We start from the raw sequence: 24,954 nt of genomic DNA, 5'->3' as shown, positions 1-24,954 counted from the left end.
AATTTTTGGGAATATTCTAGTCTTCAAAACAAATGGTAGCTGTCAAATTCCTACTGAATAATCTAAAATGTTAATCCATGTACTGTATTTCATTTGTAATAAGTCTTTGTGATGAGGTTAACACTTCAACATACAACACAAACAAGAGAGCACCGAAAAATGAAAATTACTTTGCTTATGCTTCCATATTAGAATTTTATTTGCTAAAGGGTAAAAACAGATTTGCAAAACTCACAGTTGACTTAAAACAATACTTTTAAACCTTTTATTCCTAGCCCTTACTGCCTTCAGGAAGGAGAAAACATCTGGTTATTTAAGGAACACAATATGTTCACATTTTCTATGACTTTTGCTTCTAATTGGGTTTTAAAATTTTTTTTTTTGAATTTGAACAACTAGTTAGAACCATGTTTTTTAATCACTTCATATTTTTCAGACTGTCCTCCCTCTATCCCTCTGCTCCATTTAACAGATTGTTTTTGGAAATCTGCTCAGTGATTCTAACATGATGAAAGATAAAAAAAACAAGAATCAGGACTGTGGCCTGAAGAGCTAAGCTCAGAAACCGTATCATAAGGTGAACGGGACACAGGATGCTAGTCATCTGACGTCGGTTTCTTCATATAGCATGTATTTAACATTTCAAGTAGTTCCTGGGGTCATTTAAGTACATGGCAGTTTGATTTATTACAGGTGCAAAAGTTTGCTCCAAAAGAAAAAAAAAAGAATTTGTATGAGAAGTATCAGTAACTAGGATTCCACTATTTTTAAAACTGATGAAGCTACAGCCCTTGTCAAATGGAAAGCTGGCTGGAAGACTTGGGTTAAGCTGCTAGTTCAGCCACCGACGAGCTGTGTGACCTTGAGTCTGTCTCCTGACTTCACTCTGACCTTCAATTTGTTCATATACAGAAGGAGAAGCTGAATTAGACTCTCCAGGTTCTTTGCAGTTCTGGAATTCTGGCCATCTAAGTGAAGACACTGACTAGATTCTTTATTGTGTCTTCTCTGTTCCATAATATCTGACAGTGGTAACAGGTTTTCAAGTAATTCTGACAGATAGCAAGTTAAGGAACTAAATGCCCTTTTAGTTCAATTTGTGGGGTTAATTCACCATCTTGATAAAAATGGCAGCTGACAAACAGACCACTGGCGATGGTTTCTATGGAGCGTAGGTATGGGTTCTAGAAATCCATGAGGTGAGTGAGGTCCACCTAGCTCAGAGTCAGGGCTGGAAGAGGCTTAGCATTTGAATCAGAATTCAATTCTACTGTTTTCTCAATACCAATCACTGCGGGATACAAAGCTAAATGCTAAAAGGTGAGCAGGGTCACGAGGAGGAATAACTCATAAAAGATATAAACATACAGCAAAAATACAAGGTGCGGTGAGGACTCAGGGAAGCTGTGCGTGTCTGGGGAGCCTGGGAGTGGCTTCCTGAAGAAGGCGGAACAGACGCTGGCAACCACAGGAGAGGTGAGTAGAAATGAGGGTCAGGGAACCACTCCAGCTATTTTGGAAGCGTGGAGATTTTCGGCCTTGGGAAAGCCACGTAACCCTACCCTCTGCACTGAAAAGGCAGGAGGAGAGAGAAGCCGTGCGTCTGTCGCATAGCTTGCTGTGGGGACCAGACTAAGCATGTCAGAGCCCTGGGAAATGGTGAAGGCGTGTGATCTGTGCTTACAGTTTACAGGCCCACGACTCGGTCTGTTCCAATGAGGGATGTGCTCACAGTGAAGCTGACACCTGAGATAAAACAACTAACAGCTCCGCGTCTCCAGTGCTGCTCAGTGTGTCCACATCCGAGCTCCCCCTGCCGGTGCCGGGTTTGGGGGGGGGGCGGCAGGACCCCGCGCTTCTCTGAAGGCTGACAATGACCTTCTGGAGGCTCAGAGCCCCCCATCCATTTTCATGTGACTGAGTCTGTCAGCAGCGCTCAACACAACAGCCACGCGAGGCTGGGCCACACGGGAGAGTGCACCTTCCTGCCTCAGACCTCATCTACTCATGTGCTTCATAGAGACCTGTGTGTTTCTAGACTCACCCCGATTTCAATGTTTCACCATTGTCAGTACACAGAAAACACTGAGCGCACTGTAGTGTCTGGATTTTCAGAGGATGTGGGTGGGGTACCAGCTCCACCTTCCCCTCTCTTCTCTCCCCTCGGTGTACATGGCCCCCTGTAGCACTTTATCTACACTGAAAGCTCTGTCAACTTGTGGATTTTAACTTTTTCATGTGTACCTTTGTAGCACTGGATTGGATCTTATTAGATCATTAGAAAGTCTGCTCTTAACGAGCAAACGTTGCTCTGGTTGGGCAGGTTATTAGAGACAGTTTAATTCAACCACCAAAGAAAAGAGCAAGACTTGGGAAGCATGAATTTCCCTAAATCACCAGGATGTTTGGTAGGAGAGTCAAGATGTGACCCGATGTCCTGATTCCTAACTCTGGCTCCTTGCAAGGCACAGTGATAAACCTACAGTTAGCATACGTGCCGAGTGACATTTACTACATGATGTCACTGGATCAGCCATCACATACATCTGGCTAAGACTATCCCCTCACGGGGTCACCCACCTGAAACCCCCTAGCACTCTATAGCTTTCTGTCATTTTCCTGACAGACGTCTTCACTACATGCACTTGTTCTCAGGAGCTTCTTAAACACGACTCCCTCCTTCCACCCAATTTCTTATGTCTCAGCAGTATCAGTTTAAGGCTGTACCTTTTGGCCAATATCTCTATTATGTTTTTACTTGGTAAGACCCTGAACGTAAAAGTGGGTACACTGTTCTTTTAGATATTTGTACTACTGTGTTTTTCTCTTAAACTTTAGAGAATATATATTTTTAATGCCTGTAGAATTGGCTTCCTTATACTCTGTATTATATATACGATCTTACTGAGATTAAAAGCACTGAATTAAAATCACAGATTCCACTAAGAACACTGATGGATTTAGTACACAGAATTCTGCAACAGTGAGACAGATGATTCATAGGTAGATCAACCCTGTTTAGCCAGGGAAAAGCTACCAGCATCGATAAGATTAAAATAAAATACTCTTTCCTTCTTTCAATTAAACCAAACAAATCACACAAGCAGAGAATTAGAATAGTTATTTCAGCAATTTCCCCCCACTCTAATTACTCTAATTAATTCCTAATGCTGAGCTGACAGAATTTACCATAAGTTTGTAGACCAAAACTCAGATACCTCACTGACCAGCAACTTCATTCTTTATTCCTTTTATAGATATGTCATTATCTTGGTCATTTCATGTTAAAAATAGATACTTATACACCCTAAATATACATTAAAAAATGGAACTTTAGATTTGTCTGACTCCTAAGCCTTACCAGAAAAAAAGTGCTACCTTACGTATCGGAGAAATAATGGATTATATTTCTGATACTTAATGAAATTTTGTGTAGGAGAAATAACATTAAAATGGTGTATTTCTGCAGAAAATGGATATAGGCTCAAGGGAAAAAAAGTATTTTAAATCAAGCAAAGAATAAATAAAAGGTTGCTGAAATCAAATGCTGAAGTCAACAACCGAGGAAAGGACAGAAATCCTTTAGAATCAAAATGCACGTTGAATTTGTAGGTCCAAGTCGATCAGACAGACTTTGGCAGTGGAATCCACAGACAGACTGACTCAAAGGCAGTTCGACAACTGCCAACACGCCTGCTGGGAGTTCTGCCAAAGAGCCAAAGGCTGGGATTACCACCCGAGGCCTGGCATTCTCCTATTCGTGTTTGAAGCTTTCTCTCTTATACTTCATCCAATATTTTTGTTTGGCTCAAAAGCATCGAAGATTCACAGATTTTTTTAGATCATTAAATGTTCTTATTTTCAAGAAATATAACATTAGTTGTAAAAGAGCACACTTTTCCTCTGGAGTGTAAAGAAAATTTTGGTGACTTTACGTTCAAGTAGAGAAATCAGCATTAAAGTCTGCTTAAATCTTTATTAGGTTAACTCTTCACCCACAAAATGAGAAATATGTGATATATCTCAATTACTAAATAACTGAAATATTTAGTATTTCATTGTATCATAAGCTTTTAGAAAACTGGTCCTTTTTATAGCTCTCATGTCTTGGTCTTCACGTCGCCCCTGAGGCTCCACCTGGATTGCCTCTGTGAGGGGTACCAGTGATCACGCAGTGTGGGTCCAGGGAGCAGCAGTCATGAGGAAGACAGGGGGGCAGAACGACCCTCCAAGGGACAAGAGATGCACACCTCAGTTTCTCATGGCAACGTCCACTTCATTTGCCTGCTGATTGGCTTATCTGCCCATGAGGCATGTAAGTTTTGGCCTGCAGCTCTAGGCAAATTCTTTCACTAGGCAATTCATCTGCCACTAGACAAGTTCTACATTAGGAATTCTTGGAGTCGTATTGAGAAACCAATTTTTCACCCAACTTAAAACTGTGCACATCAGCCCACTTGCAAAGCTTACCTTTGGGTCTCGAAGGAACAGAGCTTTAAGAATCAGTGAGTGGACATCTCCAATTAGTGGATAGTGCATCAGAAGGCCGAGACAGGTCTGGTAGTTACTCGAGATCACTGAATCAGGGGGGGAAAAGCATAACTGAGAAGCAATACTGTTTAAGATATCTGCATTACTAAGAGAAACAAAGTAACAACTTAGATTTAAAGAAAGCAAACCAATAACTCAACTGATTAGATAAAAGGAAATGAGGGGAAAGGATCGTTACCAAATGGTCTTTGAAGCAGCGCACTGCACTGTTGACTGCCATCTAATGCACTAGCACTGGTCCTCAGGGGGTGCTGGAAGGAAGTGCCTCGAATAGAGATATGTGTGTGTGTTTGCAATATAAATAAACTCTTAGAAGCATGCATATTTATTGCCATTTATATGGCTGTATTTAAATGTCTCTGGTTTTGCTACTTGGAAATTAGTAACAAAAATCTTATGAATGGGAAAGAACCAGCTTACAATTCTTGTAAAATAATATTTACCCTGGTTATTACGCTTCACAACTTATATGTTACATTTATTTTTTTGTATATGCAAACATTTCCTAACTCAAAATTACAGAGAATATAATTTCTTCCAATTATTTCTTTTCTTAAAGGTAACCAGAAATTCAGGGAGAATATTTATGCAGCATTTCTGGGAGGAAAAGTGTCAACCTCTTCATAGATGAGCCGAACTGTGTTCCTTAGACTGCCACTTAATTTTCCCCCCCAAATCAACCTAATTATGGCTGCAATTATTAAACACATCTTTCCAGGCAGGGCTGTGTGAACTACTTCATTTCTTGGCAATCCGTCTGCCACTGCTGTCACAGTCCCGCCCATCAGCGTCGCCGGTTTGTAAGCCAGGCTGACTGCCTGGGCGGTGGCACAACTGGGAAGAAACTTTACAGTTACAACTTCCTGCTGTTGCGACTGAATCCTTTTCATTAATTCCCACAGTTAGTTGAAAGATGTTCCACAGGAAAACAAGTGGGGTCCACCAGAAACAACACAAATCATAAAATAAACAACTGTCTGTTATCAAAAAATACCCTGTTCTTCGACTTTTCTTCTGCTGCTGCTGGAAACATCACTCTTGCTGCAGCTTCCCCGCCCGCCCGCCCCTCCCCTGTACATTACGGAGAAGGAGACAGGACCGGGCAAAATGAATAATTATAATCTATGTGAGGAAACACTTTATCATCTTCATTTCCGTCGCTGATCTGACAGCTTGTAATTTCATACATCTGCTTTCACTTGTAAAGTACTCACTTACCCTACCCTTTTTTATCTGTTCACACTCTTCTTTTCATATTTGTTCATTTTATCATATTCACATTCAGTTACCTGTTGCCTTTTTCTCTCTAGAACTCAAACACCTAGGCTACTGCAAAGAGTGTAACATTTCATGTACAGTTTTCTTTGCAATCTAACAAGTTAATAAAACTTAGATAATCAATTCCTTTTCTAACTCATAAACTGATTATCCCATGATAATGATTATACATTTGCAACTGACCCAGGAAGAATTCTTGTCTATTTTGTAAGAGAGACAGGACAGCGGTCTGGCAACGGTTCCAGGTTCGAGACTCAAAGGTGCGGACTCTGATCCTGGGACACCCCTGGAAGCCTTTCATAAAGTGGCCTGTAGACTAAATGATATAATCTAAGTGACTGATTTAGAACAGCTATTCAAAACCAGTTGGGGGTAACCTCTCTGAGCTTAAGTGTAGTCATTTGGAAAAGAACTTTCTGATTAAAAAATAAATTATCTGCCTACATCACTCATGCCAATATTTGTTGAGTACCTAACCCACGACAGGCCCTGTGTTAGGAGGGGAGAACACGGTCCTTACCCTGCAGGAAATTAAAGTACAGAAGGGTGGGTGTGTAATGACAAGCAGGTGTTACCATCGTTCTCTCTAAGAGGACAGTGCACGGTGGAAGGCTTTCTGGGACCAGGCCCTGTACCAAGACCTCCACCTGCATTACCTCATTTAATTTCTATGATCGTCCTTTTATAAGGGTACAGTTATCATCCCTGCTTCACAGATGAGAAAACTGATCGTTGGCAAGGTTACGACACTTGCCCAGAGCACACGGTGACTGGGGGGTGGACCAAGCTTTGAAGTGTGTGAGTCAGGCAGCAGCGGCAGGGCTCTAACACATGGTTTTGTTTTAAAAGGCCATTGTTTTGAAAACCAGAGGACGTAATGGGTGCAGATAATCCCTGCAAACAGCAAAGTCAGTTAATCTTTATATTCCTGTGTAGCAGCTGTGAGTAGCTAGGAAGATCAGCACAGCCCAGTTTGCAAAACAGCCTGATGTGGAAGGTATTTACTTGGAGGGACCAGAGCAACAATCCTATGTTATTACAGCTCGACGACACATTTGAACCCACGGGAAGCTGTAAAGTACACTTACAAATACAAATAATATGCAGTTTACAAAATAAGAGAAGCTAAATCACAGATTCATATTCTACTTGTACAACAAATGAAGGAGCTAACATTCTTCCTCTCATTTCTCCCATCTGTCCGTCCGTCCATCCATCCGTCCAGTCACTGAATGTAATGACTGTTTCCTGAGCATCTGCGAGATCCTGTGCTGGGCAGCAGCCCTAGGGCTATCGTGGCGCGCAAGCCTGAGCTCCAAAGGGAAGTGGAGCAGGGCGCCCTGATATGTGGCTGTAGGAGTTTGGGTCGCGCCAACCCCAGATGTGCCACTTTGGTACAGTGATGACTGGGAGCTGTGGGCACCTGAAATCAGCAAACGCAGGGAGAGGCTTTCTCTGAACTCCCCTTCTCTTTGCCTCCCCTAAAGATAAATGCTGCAGAAGGAACTCAACTGTCCTAAGTCCCTCCAGACAAACTCTGGCACAAACTATCACACCTCTTCTTCTCAGGGCCCATTTGTCTTTCCTGAGAATCACTGACTCTTCTCTCAGAGGCCTGCACCCCCTCCCTGAAATCCCCACTTATCTCTTCGAGGGCTGCTCATTTCCCCTGGGTATCTCCACGTGTACATGAGGTATGCGTGTTAGTAAACTTGCCTGTTTACCTCTTGCTAATCTTTTTGTTAAAGAATCCCAGCTGAAAACCTAGCTGGGGGAGGTCAAGTTCTCCTCGCACGTTGCACCTGCCTTCAGATAACGCCGTCTCTAACTTAGTAGTGAGCCTCTGTACTTGTCCTTCCAGAGCTGTTGTAGTTTGCAATCACATATGCCAAGTATGAAGTCCCTTTTAAACAACTGCGTCCAACTGAGTGAACCAAAAGAGAGTAATACAAGCTATTTTAAAAACAACGCAGTTGGAGTCTGATAGAATAGGAATTTCGTTTTAAACTTTACAGTAAATTTTTGTTGAATTTGAAAAACTCATCCACAATACTGTTCCTTCTCCAGGATTTATTTTATCAGAGCAGGGCAGTGACACAAGGGAAAAAGTGAAGGACTGAAAAAAGACTGTGTTTTGCCATTTGCCTACATTGAAACTGGGTTTGTACAGGCTTTAAAAACAAAGGACTGAAGCCACGCTCGGAAGAGCTTATTCGGGAAGGTTGAGACAAAGATGAGTGGTGTCCGGAAAAACCTACTGAATCTGAAATCAGACAATCTAGACTAGAATCTAGATTAGACCTACATCAGATGCTGGCTAGTCATTTGTTACGTGTGTGAATTCAGGCAAGCTGCTTCATGAAATCTTTATTTCTCTCATTTATAAATGGAGCTGACTGTTCTGGCAGGGGCTCTGTAGGAATGGCCCACATACATGGTCGTGTGTTTCCCCGCTCGCCTCAACTCTGGCTGAACAACACTCTCTCCACGTGAAGCAGAGCTGACCCCCGTGTCTCTGCCTTTAGATGGCCCGCACTGGTCTGCAGTGGTCTAAGGGAGTTGGTTTAAACAGTTTCTTCAGCGGCAACAAACCAACAAAATAATGAAATCAGTAAAGATAATCAGAGGCGTGATTGTTTGAGAAAGTTTAAAGCAATGCACGTCATTAACTTACGAGTAAGTCAACGTTAACTACACCCGCAACTGTAACATTTCTAAGTGAAACACTCTTCAAATTGTTTAACTTCATATTTAAGTACTTCTCAAGGTAAAAAAAATAGACTAAGAACAACTGAAATTCAAAAAAAAATTAAGCACATATAATGTGCCTGGCAGCTTGCCATGTATAATACCGACAACACCCCACACATCCTGCTAACGCCCCGAAGGGAAGTGCTACCATCACCCCCGCGTGATGGATGAGGAAGTGCAGGTGGATAAACACCTCTAGACTTCCCCGTGTCCCTGGCAGAGATGGTCACAACAGGGGCATCTGAGTATAGAAGTCAAGTTCTGACAACACGCATGGCCTCTGTTTCTTATTTTGTTCATTTGTGTCCTCTTTCTTTTCTTCTTGGTGAGCCTGGCAGAGGTTTGTGAATTTTGTTTACTCTTTCAAAAAATCGGCTCCTGGTTTGATTGATTTTCTATTTTTAAATTTCTGTTTTATTTATTTCATCCCAGATATTGATTATTTCTTTTCTTCTGCCGACTTTAGGCTTTGTTTGTTTCCTTTTACCTAATTCTTTTAGGGGGTAGGTTAAGCTGTTTATTTGAGATTGTTCCTGTGTTTCTAGTCAGGCCTGTATTGCTATGAATTTCCCTCCGAGGACTGCTTTTGCTGCATCCCATACATTCTGTGTGGCTGTATTTTTATTGTCATTTTTCTCAAGGTGTTTTTTATTTTCCTCTTTGATTTCGTTGTTGATCCATTGGTTTTCTAGTAGCATGTTGCTTAATCTCCATGCAGTCATTTTTTTCTCATTTTTCTTTCTGTGGTTGATTTCTAGTTTCATGCCATGGTAGTCAAAAAAAGATGCTTGAAATAATTTCTCTCCTCTTAAATTTGTTGAGGCTTGTTTTGCATTTGAGTACATGGTCTAGCAGATGGCCTCTGAACTCCAACTCTGTTGTGAGCCACAGAGAAGCCTCCCAGACACAATGAAAAGAGCCCTCAGGGTAGAAGGCCAGGTGTAGTAAATATTCAGACATAAATTTAGGCACATCTTCTTGTATTTAGCTATAAAACAGCATATAAAATAAATTATCATGGATTAAATATAAAACAAAAATAATGAGCTAACAACAAAAAGAAAACCTTAAGGCTTTAACACAACGTTGTACCTCTCCACTGAAAACAAAGGCAACGTGTACAGAAGTGTCTTGCAAAAAACCTGGCATGCAGAAGACATTCAACAAATGCCATATACTCTGGAAAAGTATTAGGGCTCCATGCAGGAAAATATGCATAATTACCACACGCAGCATCTTCAACTATTTGAAAACCCTTACCATCTTAACTTTCCCAGTTATAAAATGGCTACTTACAAAATGGGATTTCAAATGGACCAGAAAACCAGGTAGGGGCTGTGAGTAAATCATAAATGATAACAACAACAGTTTTGTTCTCTGTCGCCCTGGAGAAAGCCAAGTATAAAACAGCACCACATCCTTCTCCATACAAAGGGATTCCGTCTAGTTTTGAACACCCTCCTAAGATTCTGTCCTTCTGGGTTTTCCTCCCTGGTTGCCACTGTGACAATGCCGTCTCTTAGCACCATTTGTCAGCGCAATAACCCTCAAAACCAAAGACGGCACATGCTCTTCAGTGAACAGTGGATGATCCTTATTTCTCTAGTAGATTTTGTGCTGCGTAACATGGTGTTTTTAAATTAGATATCTGTAGAGAGGACAATCTCAAATTTAGAACAGCCTACTCTTTTGTCTAGAAAAAGACTTTAAAAACTGTTCTTCTTACTGCTTTTCAAGCTTAATACACTTTAAACAATTTATTTTAATCATAGATCAAACAGCATAAGAGATCTGTGCTCAGGAATTTATACCTTTAAACATACAGTGTTGCCAGTTAAAAGGCAGTAAGTATATAACCATCCTAGTGCAGAACTGCTAGTGGGCTGGATCCAATCACAGGAGAAAGAACACTGTACTAGACAGTCAGAATGACAGCATACCAGCTCCACAGTGGCACTGGGACTGGCGGTGAAACTTTCAGTAAATCAGTTAACTGTATAGGCTCAAGTTGTCCCCACTGTCTCTCTCTCACTACCCACTGAGGGAATGAGTGAGAGGATACAGTGAAGAAATCTTTGAGTCTTTTAGTGTGAGTTCCTGCCATTAATGTAATCATTGCAGTGATGCACTTGGAATCAGGGCCCGAGTTCTGTTTCCATATTCATAAAATGTCATGGAAATAAAGTCTGAAAGAATTTAGTGTGTATTAAGATTTGGGAAAGAAAACAGTAAGCCTAATTTATAGTTTTTGTGTCTCAATTTTTAATCCAAATGAAGGGAAACTATAGCTCAGGTTTTTTATTTGTTCGTTAATCTGAATATATATATATATATATATTTTTATATATATATATAATATATATATATATATATTATATATATATAAAAATTTTTTTTTACTTCATTAAGCTTAGTGCTTCTTAATGCCCTACTCAGAAATAAGATCTGTCAGTAGAAATGGCTGAAGTACAGAAGATATTTAAGAAGTCTTGACAACACCCCTTTCTCTTTGTCAGACTTTGTATATTCACTCATTTAACAAACATTTATTAAAAACCTATTTTATCCCATATACTGAGTTGGGTCCCAAGGACACGACAAGAAATAAGGCACAATTCCAACTTTCTCTTCGTATTCCAGTGGAAGAGGAACATGACACTAACTGCAGCAGGACAGGGCTGATGGCCATGGCACAGCTAAGAGCTGTGACAGCTCCTGGAGCAGGGGAAGCCGGCAGGGCGGTCAGGGTGCCGGCCCACAGCGTGTGCCAGCGAAGGGAGGCAGGACGCCGGGGTGCTGGGGAGAGCAGAGAATGCAGGGGGAAAGCAGGCCGTGCTGATACACAGGGTGCAGAGTTTAGATTTTTCTCTGCATTTGTGAGCATTCGCTGGGGGAATGTAAGTAATGTGGTCAGATCTGTGTTTCAGAACGGCCGATGCTGGAGTAAGGTGACAGTGGGAGGGAGGGGACGAGGGACCAGAGGCGAGGGGCTGGTCAAGTGTCCAGTGATGCTACCTGGCAGAGAAGCTGCACACCTGAAGTAAGGAAGGGGCAGAGCGGACAGTGGACAGACATGGCTGGAAAAATGGATAGGTCTTTGTATGTGATTCAACCTGGGGAGTGTGTGCTGATGAGAGATGGAAAAGGCAAATCAGACAATAAGAAATTATCAATAAAAATATTAACAAATTTATATAAGGCTACTTAAAGAATACAGCCACTTTTAATTATTTCTTTGTGCAAGTTTTAAACACAGGTTTTATTTTATGTGCATGGTTTAAAGAGGCAAATTATTCCATAAGTCTGGTTATGAAAAAAGTACATGCTGTCTCCCGTCCCCTATTTCCTACTCCCCAGAGGCACTTGCTTTCTTTTAGCTGATTAAAAAAAATTACCTTCCATATTGTGAAAAGAACATGATGATGTTACTAATTCTTATTTGAAATGTGTCTGCTGACGGCCCATTCAAGAAGCTTTAACTCATCCTCAGCACTGAACCTCAACCCTCCACCAACCTCCACAGCACCTTCCTCTCTCCCCCATGAAGTTATATCAAAATTTTGGTTAGAACAATTTTTACAGTTTTCATTCCTATAACCAGGAAGTGATATCACAGCTGAACAATTCCCTGCATCATGACTACCCTTCCTTTCTTGTAAAGCCTCTTCTTTTTCCTGGAGTTTATAAGTGCCTACTTTTTCATTTGCTTTGCTGTGTATATATTTAACATTAATTTAATCTTAATGCTTTCTTAGTCATATACATCTCCTCTTAATACTTTAAAAAAATTTAGGTATTTTGTCAATTTCCTTCCTTCCTTCCTTTGAAACCGTTCACGAGGCCTCTGGCCTTGGGGGTGTCCCTCACCTCTTGCAAGTGCTGCATCCTCATTTCCTGGAAGAACGAGCTGCTTCTTTCTTGCTTTATTCCCTCATTTTTGTGGAGCACATGCCTCCAAAAGCTTTATGCACAGGACAGGAATTTTTTGAAACCCTCTCTGCTTGAAAGATTTTATTTTGACATTAATTAACAGTCTGGTTAGGTACAGAACTCCAGGTTGGAAATACTTTTCCCTCAGAATGTTGGGGGCACTCTTCCAGAGTTTTCTGGCTTTCAGCTGAAAAGTCTCAAACCTTTCTTAGTCCTAATCCTTTACGTGACCTGCTTTCTCTTCTCTTTCCCCCACTGGTCTGTAAACTGACTATGAATAAACACCTTGGTTTGCATCTGTTTTCACATATAATGGGCCCTTTCAATTGAGAAACTCATGTTCTTATGTTGAACTAGAAATTTCTCTTTGTTTCTTTGATAATTTTCTCCCTTCTGCTTTTTGTTGATTTTGTGTTTGTTATTTCTTTCTTTTACTTCTTTCCCTACTTCCTCCCTTACTTTTTAAATTTTTTTTTTTAAAGAAATTGCATTAGCTAGATGATGGGTCTCCTGGCCTGATTTTCTTTCTTTTCTTCCTGTTTCAAGTGCTTCTCTCTGGGACATTTTCTCTATTTTATATTCTAACCATGTATTTTCATGATAGTTTAATTTTCAATCACACTGCTTCCTCTGAATTACATATTTCTCAGCTCTCTGAGAAGGCTTCTCCTCCCTGAGCAGTCTCTGTGTCCTCCAAGTGGATTTTTCCTGGTTGCCTGTCTAGATCTCTGCTTTTGTTGTGATGCTCTTCTCAAGTGTCTGGTGATTTCAGACTATCTACTATTTCAGACTAGCACGTGTGAGAGTCGGGCAGGACAAAGGGAAGCTGTGTGCACATGGACGGGTGTGTCTGTGGACGCTGGGGCTGACACAGTGCGTTCTCGGGCATCCCCTGAGCCTGGACTGTTAGGCCTTTTCTCTTGGGCTGATTAGATTCCCCCAGAGAAGATTCTCCCACGCTTCTTCCTGGAGGGGGACAATATGGCTCCAGAGTCCTGAGGAGGAAGACCCCAGTGGCTCATCAGTCACTGAAATTCCCTGAGTCCTGGTTCAGAGACCCTCCACTTTACCGTCTCCAGGGACAAACCCTGAACGTAAAGGTTGGAGATCTGAGCATGACTGCTTCTTAAACAGACTTTCAACCAGTTCTCATTTTTCAGTCTTAACTCCTTCCTTCCCCCTACCAGCTTCCGGAAGTACCAGCACTGCCAGTTCCCACACTCGTAGGGGTACGGGTTATTCCTCGGCTTCCTCCATTATCAAGTTTGCATGTAGCTTTCCTAGATCTGCTAAGTCAGTTCTCACTCATCCATCTGTTTTCCTGCTTCCAGAACTGCTGTAATCTCCTTCCCAATTCTATGTATCCTATAGGTTCATGCTATTTCACTGGGGTTTCAGGAACAATGGAGGTAAATGCAGGAATTTAAAAATATCATACCTAATATCCTTAATCACTTGAATGACATTTCTACTTGGCACCAGGGAAGGTGAATTGAAGGGGAAGAAGAATCTAGGTGGGGAGGCAACTGGGTGGAGAAACCTGGGGACATAAGGAGTCAGGAAAACAAAGGTCACCGTCTTCCTTGCTCTGATCATCAGAGAGGATGGCCCCAGTCACCTTGCAGGACCACTCACATTCTCGTTGGCAGCAACAGATGGACATGGAATCTTGAATATTCCTGGGGAAGATTCCAATCATGCATGTAATTTTGTTGGCTTTTGCCCATAAAAGGTGTCCTACAGTTCCTGAATCCATCTGTCATACTGCTTTCTAGGGCAACAGGAAAATGAGGAGTGGGGAGTTAGCACGTGGAAGGGGAAGACTATGGACCCAGGAGGTAAGACCGCTTCTTCCCTTTATAGACGGCCAGAATGGGGCATCAACTGTTTTGAACATGACATAGAATTTCAGTAGGAAAATAATTAAAAGCATTAAATTAAAACTATTTTGAGGCACAAAATAGACATTAAAAAGACAATGTGACACATTAGAATGGCCCAAATCCAAAACACGGACACCACCAAGTGTTGGTGGTGACAATGTGGAGCCATGGGAATTTTCATTCGTCGCTGGTGGTCCAGCCATTTTGGAAGGTGGTGCATGATTCTTCAGGCCTGACCATAGGCAATTAGAAAGGTATGACAGCTCATTTTGTATTTTCAACCTGATGGGCCTGACACATTACTTCCAGGCGCGACTGTGAGTGTGTGCCTGGGAGAGGTGAGCCCTGGATTCAGGAGATAAATGAAGAGACCCACCCTTGCCAATGTGAGGGGGCATCATCCAACCTGCTGGGGGCCCACGTGGAACAAAAAGGCAGAGGAAGGCTGAATTCTCCCCTCCTTGAGCTCGGATGTCCATTTTCCTCTGCTCTGGGATACTGGAGTTCCTGGTTCTCAGGTCTTGGGGTTCTGGGACTTACCCCACCAGCACCCTGGGTCCCAGGCCCTCAGTCGTGGACTGAGTTATGCCAGTGACTCTCCTGAGTCCCACCATGCAGACAGCCAGCCATGGGACTTCCGTGCCCCCATGACTGTGCGAGCCAATTCCTATAGGAAATCTCTTATATGCCCCCTCCATCCTGCTGGTTCTTTTTCTCTGGAGAACCCCAATACAAAGTCTTGCCCTGACAGGCCTCACAGGGAGAAATGCCCTCCCCACAGCAGGCTGGGTGCACAGCCCGTGCACTGGACTCTCCGAAAGGAGCTGAGTCAAGGTCTCAGGCCAGCTTATCCGGTCCGGATCTTTCACGTGTTTATATTCCTGGCCCTGGAGCCTGCGTTCGAGATCTCTCCATCTGAGGCCCTGGGCAGGGGCGTCTCCGGGAGAGGGAAACCTGAAGACGTTTCCCCGTCTGACTTACTACCCGGTACTTTTCCACTCCTGGCCCTTCCACCTCTTCTCCGGCCCTATGACACCCCTCCACGTCCGGGTCCACGTAACTGCCAGCCTTTTCTGTTCAGGGCTCCTTCCACAGGGAGACCTCACGCCTGTGCTGATCGCCTGACCCTAGACCGGTGCGCCCCTCCGTGGGTGAAAGGGAGCAGAGGGACTCGGTGCTTTCTCCAGGTTTGGACTCCTGCTTATTTACACCACCACAGCAAGCGACTAAAGCCTTAACTCTTTCATCTCTGGCTTGCTGCTGTAATTGGCTACTCTGATGCCCGGAAGCTCGGCTCTCTCCTGCCCGGCTCAGCTGAGCCCCTGACATTTACCAGACGATCCAGAAACTGTGCTCCTCGGTCTCTGTCCAAATGAAATGAAAATTTACGTCCACACAAAACCCTGCACACTGAAACTTACAGCAGTCTTATTAATAGTCGCCAAAACTCAGAGGCAACCAAGATGTCCTTCGTTAGGTGAGTGGATAAATAAACTGTAATACATCCAGACCATGGAATATTATTCTGCATTAAAAAAGAAATGAGCTGTCAAGCCATGAAAGACATGAAGCAAACTTCGGAGCCACAGTACTAAGTGAAAGAAGCTAATCAGAAATGGCTACACACTGTATCATTCAACTACACTTCATTCTGGAAAAGGTAAAACCATGGAGACAATAAAAACATCAGTGGTCGTCTCGGGTTAGAGGGCGGGAAAGATGAATGGGTGGAGCACAGAAGACTGCAGGGCAGGGGGGTCACTCTGTATGACACCATAATGGTGAATAAGTGTCATACATTCGTCCAAACCCACAGAATGTCCCACCACAAGCGAACTGTACAGCCAACCGCGGACCCTGGGTGATGACGATGGGCCAGGGCAGGTTCAGCCCCTGTAACAGATGGACGCCTGTGGTGAGGAGAGGGATGTGGATGTGGATGTGGGGGCGGGGGGATGTGGGAAGTGAGCCTGCAAATTCCCTAAAAAATAAAGTCTGCTTTAAAAAAAAAAAAATCTAAACATTAAAAAACAAAAAAAGACAATATGCTATTCTGGTCTGTGTCAGCCTACATTAGTGAAATTTTAAAAGATTTTAAAACTAAAATGTAAAGTATTACAAATGGTACATTTATAGCCCAAAGGGTCCATTTATATCTACATCTGAGATGGTCACAAAAATGACTGACACTATTTAATGTCTGAGAGGGAAGCATGTTGGCAGTCAGGAACTGCTAAACATTCCTTCAAAAATAAGACCACCAATTTGTGCTTTTGATAAAAACTCTGTGGCATGTCGCTATGTGATTTGAGAGAGTTTGTTTCTAGCTTGACTTTGGGTAAAGCTTTTTCAGAAAAGAAATCAATTCAATTTGTAGCTGAAATAGACTGTACTGTGACATCAGTATAATGTTGAACATGCTCTTAACGAGAAAATAAAGAAATAGAAATTCTGCGGCAGGACAGATGGAAACACGGGCAGAGAGACAGTGGCTGAGGAGTAAGTAGAGATCTAAAACGAAATAAAAAGGAACGATGTTTTAAACCACAAACGAAAACAGCCACACCAGGCCAGGCCAAGAAATGACTTAAAGAGACCCCTACAGAAAACCCAGGAAAAATTAACGTGCTGTAACATGCCAACGCTGGCTGGGAAACAAGGCAGGAAGCGGGCAGAAATGCCAAAAGGAAACTTTTCCATTTACAAAGTGTTCAGAGAGGAAGTAAATTAAAAGAGACAATAAACATTTGAGAGAGGCTTTTGGGTTAGGAAAACCTGCTGTTAAATGGATATGATTATAATGTTTTAGCTATTAATACAATCTACAAGACAAAAAGGTATGTGACATGGTAAATGAGAGAAAATGTTTTTCTTTGATACTAGTGGAAAACAAAAGTTTAAATAAATAAAAGGATGTAAAAACTTTACGTACTTAATTTAAGTAGACAAAGCTTTCTTTAAAAAAGCCACGTGGAAAAAAGCTTCCGGGCGCCTGTCCTCTCAGCAGCGACGGCACACAAATTTATGCCCCCCACCCCCGGTCTCAGGGGCTCTTCCATCCGGGGTCACCCCGGATGCGAAATGACCACATGAAAAGCTTCTGATGCTCTGAGGGGCAGGGAAGACCCGGAGCAGTGGTCCTAGTCCTGAGGAGTGTGCAGTCTGGTTGGGGAGATGGGACTCACACGCTCAGGAAGAACAACATCTAATTAAACACGCTGCCCTGAGTGGTCCTGAGTAAAACCCTACAGGACTGTAAACGTGAGCGATTGGTGAGGGCAAGAATTATAAGGGGAGGCTGGGGGAAAGCGACCTTACCCCAGGCATGAACCAGGAGTGAGACTTAGGGACATAGAGCCAGGGGGAGGAGGAAACACATGAGTGAGATACAGTGTGAAGTCGGTCAGTAGAAACAATGTGGTAGGAGTAATGGTTGGTGACGTCAATTCCTTATCTCCTAACTTTATTTTTTGCACATAGTCTTTTCTTGTTGTTGTTTTGATGACGTACGAATTTCATTTTAATTTTTTTAAATTGAAGTACAATTACAATGTGTCAATTTCTAGTGTACAGCACAATGTCCCAGTCATGCATGTAAGTACATATGTTAGTTTTCATATTCTTTTTCATTAACAGTTATTACAAGATATTGAACATAGTTCTCTGTGCTCTACAGAAGAAACTTTTCTTAAAATCTATTCTTATATATTGTGGCTAACATTTGTAAATCTCAAACTCCCAGATTTATCCCTTCCCACCCCCTTTCCCGGGTAACCATGATTGTTTACCATGTCTGCAAGTCTGTTTCTGTTCTGCAGATGAGTTCATAGTGCCTTTTTTTTTTTTTTTTTTTAAGATTCCACATGTGAGTGATATCATACGGTATTTTTCTTTCTCTTTCTGGCTTACTTTACTTAGAATGACCATCTCTAGGTCCATCCATGTTGTCACAAACGGTATTATTTTATTCTTTTTTATGGCTGAGCAGTATTCCATTGTGTAAACACACCACTACTTCTTTATCCAGTCATCTGTCGATGGACATTTAAGTTGCTTCCGTGTCTGGGCTATCGTATACAGTATTTTTGCACAGTCTTAACCCACATAATCCAGCAAAGAATCCAAAAAGGACTGCTTTGAACATATAAGAAAGTAAACATGTTGCTAGTATGATTACACTGCTTGGGGATCATTCTATTTATACTAATCCTGCTCTGTATGTATTGTTGGTAAAGCAAAAGTCTCGTTTGAAGAGCAGCCACTTGACAATCATTTCAAAGGTAACTTTTAAAATCTGTACAGATAATTTTCATACTGTTTTTTTTTCCCCAATGTGAAATTTTACTTTTACTTAATAAAATTGAGGCACGGTTTGAGGGATGGAAGAGGTGATGCCAGGACCATCTGTCTGTCACCAGCCTTGTGTCCAGAGCTGGCTTCCCAACCTCTAAATACGGACGTTGGGCTCCACCTCTGAGGCCTCATAAAGAATGTGCCATTTCAAAGAAATGACAGACTCACAGCCATAGAAAACAAACTTATTGTTACCAGGGGAAAGGAGGGTGGTGGAGGGATAAATCAGGAGTTCCTGAATTGCAGGTACTAACTACTATATATAAAATAGGTAAACAGCAAGATCTTACTGTATAACATGGTGAACTATATTCAATACCTTGTAATGGCCTATAGTGAAAAAGCATATGAAAAGGAATATATATGTATAACTGAATCACTGTGCTGGACACCAGAAACTAACACAGCATTGTAAAACAAGTATACTTCAATTAAAAAGAATTAAAAAAAAGAAATGTATTAAGTGGTTAAATACTACACTTGTCTGACTGCATTGCTTCCCAGGAGAATGAAAATTTGTTCAAGGTGAATGAAGAAAATTGTAAGACTACTTTTGCTAAAAGTTAAATATGAGGAGAGCAGAATGAGAACCGAGAGGGACACTGGGATCTGACCCCACAGGTGACTGTTCTGAGTCACTCAACTGCCAGGGGCGCTGCTCGTCTGCTAGGGCGGCTGTAACAAAGCACCAGTGCTGGACGGTATGAAACAACAGAGAAGCAACAGCTAACAGTTCTGGAGTCGAAAAGTCTGAAATCAAAGTCTTGGCAGGGCCGCGGTCCCTCTCAAAGCTGTAGGGACGACTCCGTCCAGGTCTCTTCCAGCTCCCAGCGTGGGCAGGGTTTGCACCTTCTGAGGGAGAGCCTGTTCTAGGCCGTCCTCCCAGCTTCCGGTGAGGCTGGGGACCCTCGCCACTCCTCGGCTTGTGGGCGCAACCTCTGTCCCGTCTTCACACGGCATCATCCTCCCCTGGTGTCTTCACGCTGTCTTCTCTGCGCACGTCTGTGTCCAAATTTTCTGCTTCTTACAGGGACACCACTCATACTGCATGAGAGGCCCGCCCTACTCCAGTACGATCTCATCTTAACTAATTACACCTGCACCAACCTGTCTCCAAGTAAGGTCATATCATACTGTGAAGCACCAGGGGTTAGGACTTCAGTGTATCTTTTTGGGGGACGCAGTTCAATCCATAACAGTCCTCATTATCTGTGCCTATAAAAATCAGGATTTTGAACTGGATACAGTGAATCTTAACCTCTTCTTTTGGCGGGGGGTTAGATATTCCTTTGAGAAGATGATGAAAATACACACCCTTGACTCAGGGAAACGAACAGCATCAAGATGATGACAGGCCCTTGGAAGCCCTCCACTGAACCCCAGGGAGGCATGGACCCCAAGTGAGGACTACTGTCATTGAAAGAAGGCTCAGTTAGTTTCCCCAAGTGTGTCATGCTTTGAGCTACAAATACATCACCTATAGCTCCAAAAGAACACATGTGGTGCCCAGAGCATGGCACAGCGGTGTTGAGTTGCAACTTTTTGAGCGAATGAGCTTGAAAACTACCGGGTGTAACTGGACATCACCCTGGGTGCCCCAGGCAGGGCATTATGAGTTCAAATCCAGAGAGACGGAATAAAAATGTGACACCAATGTTGCATGTGGAATGCTGAGGCTGTCCTCCTGTTCTTGACCATGGCCTAAGATGCAAGCGCATTTATTAGCACTGCCCTTCCACGCGTTCCACCTGATCCTGTTCTGTGTCTTCTTCCGGCTCCTTTTCTCCCTCCGAGTGCTTGTCCCTGAGGAACAACGCCTTTCCCCTTGAGCCCAGCCCTCCTGACCACTGCTGCCCGTGCAACCTCCAGCCCTGAGGTGGGGTGGGGGGACGCTGCCTCGCTCCCTGATTCTGTCCCCAAACCACTGCTCCCTATCACTCCCTCGTCATCTGAAGCTCACGCCATGCAGCTCTCCTCCCACCCCGCCCCTTCGTTACTGTCATGTGGGCACCACGGTTGCTGGCAAATGGGAGGCACTCAGTAAATGCTGGTTGAATGGCTGACTCCTTGAATGAATGACTGAATGGCAGCTGTTTTCTTGGCCACTCTTCTGCATTTATTTGATGTTTCCACGGCCGGGCTCACTGTGCTGCTTCTCCATCTTTTCCTTTCATGATTCTCGGGACGGTGCCCATGGAGGACCAGACAGACAGCTCAGCTCCCTGCCAACCCTTCCACCGCCCCAGGGACCTACCGCCCCTTCATGAACTTTGACCGTCCAGGTCACACCCAGAACTGCTCCACGTCCCCGTCTGACCACAACCTCTGATGCTGTCAGCTTCACACCCTCCCTGTAACCCCTGGACTCTGACATCCTAGCGGTCTTCTCCTGGCCACACTGCCCTCCCAACACATCCTCACCCACTCAGGAAATGTCCTCAGCCCCTCCGCCCTCCCGCCTCCCTCAGTCTGCCTGGCTCATTTGGACGTGGGCCACCTTGAAGCCTGGATCATGATCTCCCTCTTCGAATCTTGCTTGGCAAGTACGGCGGGGAAAACAGAATCTTGAGGTCTGGTGCCACTGCCCGTTGTCTGTCTCTGTAGGATGGTCAACAGCTCATCTTAGTCAGCCACCCCTCCACACTTCTCAGGGACGCCCCCCGAGCCCCCTGCAGACAGCTGCGCTCGGTCCTTCATCAGGCATGGAGCACCTCCTTGTCTGTCTTCGCCCATGAGCTGGCCTACTCCCCAAACCCGCCCAGACCAGCACTGTCTTTCATGCCTGTTCCACGGCCAGTCTTCCACAGGACCCACGACCTCGCCCCACTGCCTCGGGGCCCTGGTTTCTTCTGCTATTTCACTCAAAAAATATTTACTCTGTACCCAGCCTGGTCTGATGCTGGGATACAGGAGGGAAACTGAGACAAAATCCATCCCCTCACTGCGGTGGAGGAGTGGGTGTGAAGAACGAGTAAGAAACAGGAAAAACATCAAGTAAACAAGATAATTTATCTTTTCATAGATCCCATCCTTGGAACAGGAGGGGAAAAAAGACTAGTGCTGACCCCTGGAGGAGCTGCCCAGACTGGGCTGAGAAGGACACATCTCCGTCAGCTCACCCCATCTCCGGCGCCCCGTCTCACCCCCAAGGCGGCCGTCCAACCCTCCCTACCCCACGCTGACCCTCCTTACAGCTTCCTCTTCCCTTCCCTAGTGACTTTCTTTAAAGATTACTCGCGCTTGCTATCTCTGCATTCTTCTTTATTTAGTTGACTTTTAGTTGAAAATGTGATGCATACAAACAACAACAAAAATAGCAGAAAAGGCTATTAGAATTCTTAGCTGTCCAGTTATTCTTCAGCCCCCCAACCCAGCCTCTGCTCCACCTGTCCAGCCCACTGAGTCCACGCTGACAAAGGTCTCCAAAGCCTGTCCCTCCATGGGGCCAAGTCTGGGGGTGCTTTGCCAGGCTTGCCTTACTGCACCTCAGCACTCCTGACCATGTTACCTCTCTCAGCTCAGAGAACACAATTTTGTGAGGTCACAACACAAGCTCTTCCTTCTCTGGTGCCTCTGAAATACTGACAATGAGAGACATGGAGTTTCAGCTCTGCCCACGTTCTCCTGCTGGGAGCACCACCTCGCGCAGACAGACCATCGAAGCTTAGGATCCTAATGGGATGCCTCTGAGAGTGGAAAAGGGCAGTGTTAACTATTCCTACTCTTCCTAGAAGGTGTAAACCCAGACTGTTCGCCATACAAACTGGGATATGCAGTCCCTCTGTTCTTAGGAGATCACACCCACTGCTGTGGTGTTAACTAACACATACCTATTCACCATTTGCAAAAATAAACCTGCAGCCTTGATACTGACAGGGAGCTTTATTTTCCACATCTTCAGGTACTGATTTCCTGCAGGCATCTCAGATTCAGCATGGCCCAAACTCAATCATATCCATTCCTAAAACCTGCCGGTCCTTCTATTTCCTGCCAAGTTATACGTATTACCCAGCCAGTCAGCTCACAAAGCCGGGGATCATGTTAGACCCCCAGTTCACCCTCGCCCATTAGATTTAATCACTAAGACATGCGGACTTCAGTTCTGAAGATCTCTTTAATCTATTATTTTCCTCCTGGACTATGGTCATAACCTTTCATCTGATTTCCTCGCTCTGATCTTGTCTCCTTCAAGTCTAGCATTTCCACAGTGCTGCCGGAGTGATCTAAAACTGACCAGACTTCTCCTGCTCTGAACCTTTCAACAGCGTCCCATCACCTACAGCATTAAGACTCTCATTGTGGTCCCATTCCTGTTCATGTCTTCAGGCTCACAGCCGGTTAGTCACTCTCCCTTTGCACTCTAAGAATACCAAACAGCTTGTAGAAATAAAAACACATCCACAACCCCCCACTGAGCCGTTTCTTACTTCCTAGCCTTGTTCATGCTGTTCCTTCTGCCTGGAATGCAGATCCCTTATTCAGTACCAGATATGTTAGTTTGAAATTAATTACGTCAGTCTTTCCTAATAGTCGGTAAGCTTCTTGAGGACAGAGGTAGTGCCCCTTAAATACTTAATAGTCACCCTATTTTTAGGAACTCTCACCCACTGTTAGGGATTTAACTGAGTAAACTGAAATAATGTGCTTAATTTTAAAATAATTTTGAAACTCAATATTGAAATAAACAAATTCATTACCCCCGCATTTTCCCATTGTGCCTGTGTGTTTTATAATGTCATCAGTGCGGGGATGAAAAACATACAAGGGTTTTATGAAACTGATTTTTAAAAGTAGATCTTAGCACAGGAAACAGGGTAATTAAATTAAAATACAGTTCTGATGAATCAAAGTTAAGAAAGGAGTAAATAATTGTTTAACACCAGTGAAAATCAGAATACATTTCGAAAGCTGTCTGACTCAGAAACTTTGGGAAAATATCCAAAAGCATTTTTTTTTTTTTTAACTAAAAGAGGCCTCTCAATCTTTTGGTTTTTCACGTACACTATATTAAAATCATACAACTTTAAAATGAGAGATTAGTCTTGAATATCCTAAACTCTATTGTTCATCAAATCTACTCAAACATCCTTCTCTTCTTCCCAGATGTTTCCTCTTACAATTTCCATGTTCTTACACAGTTAGCTCTGACTCAGAAGAAAGGAACTTTTCACTTTGTGTGGCAAAGCCCCAACCATCTGATCTTCAAGGCACGAATAAAAACAAAACAAAACAAAAAAAAAAACAAGCAAACAAAAAACCACAAGTTCTGGATAAAATGTGGTGCTCCTGTCACTTATTCATTCAAGTAATTTGGGAGGAATTAAAAAAGTATAATCTAGAATTGAAAGAACATTATTAGTGTTTCCAGAGGCCCAGCAAGAGCATCTGGCACGCCTGGTACTCAGCGAACAAACACGGAGCCACACAGCAAGTGAGCAGCCGGGACTGTGAGCGACTCCGAGCAGCTTATGTGCTTCTGACAATGTCCCACCCTTATGGTAGTTTCTTATTTCCTATTTCATCATCACTTTGTGCAATCTTTCCTAATTTTATTTTGGCTTACAAATCTTGTTTTGTGGACTGCGATTATTTTTCAGAGAAGGAAAACCATTTGAGGTATTTTGAAATTTAAAACATGCTCTGATATTTCCTTCAAGCAGAGGATTATCAGACTCTCAAACGGGACTGGCACCGACTTCCCAGCCATGGCAAGCACCCGAAGGTGGGTCTGATGAGACGGGAATCCACCTACCACCTGGCACTCTACTGACAAATACATTTGGCCAAAATATAGCTGAGAATAAGTTAAAAGATCTTTAAATGAAATACTGATTTCTTATTGGCATGTTGCTGATACTACAGAAACAGCTCCAGTCTCCTGATAAATATTCTTGAATACTCCCTACCTGTCAGAAGGTGGAGCTCTAAACATATCCGAGACACCGGCTTTTTATATGTATGTTTCCCAAATGTGTGTAATGAGGAGATTAAAGCAGGAGTTAAGTGTTTAGAAAAATGGTTCTGGAGAATATTCCAATTCTCTCAGGATAAAATCACCCACATCTCCCAACAGGTACATGGATAACTAACAAAATCTATATTTAGTTTGTTCCTTTGAAACTTTGATATATTGCCTACTATAAAAATGCAGGTATGATAATTCGAAATAAAACATAAAGTAAATATAAAAGGTAAGACACAGTTAAAA

General features: G+C 43.1%; 1 protein-coding gene across 1 annotated transcript in view; it reads right to left on the bottom strand.

The window, feature by feature from the left end:
• TBC1D5 (TBC1 domain family member 5) overlaps positions 1-24,954 on the bottom strand; it is a 498,482-nt gene that overhangs the window by 112,780 nt on the left and 360,748 nt on the right. The window contains exon 16 of the mRNA XM_074371891.1: positions 4,471-4,577. Within this exon, the coding sequence (XP_074227992.1) occupies positions 4,471-4,577 (107 nt within the window). The remainder of the gene's footprint in view (positions 1-4,470; positions 4,578-24,954) is intronic.

Source organism: Camelus bactrianus, chromosome 1 (assembly GCF_048773025.1).
Source record: "Camelus bactrianus isolate YW-2024 breed Bactrian camel chromosome 1, ASM4877302v1, whole genome shotgun sequence".
NCBI classification, from domain to species: Eukaryota; Metazoa; Chordata; class Mammalia; order Artiodactyla; family Camelidae; genus Camelus; species Camelus bactrianus.
Note: the sequence above shows the minus strand (reverse complement) of the source record. Positions and strands in the feature narration are given on the sequence as shown.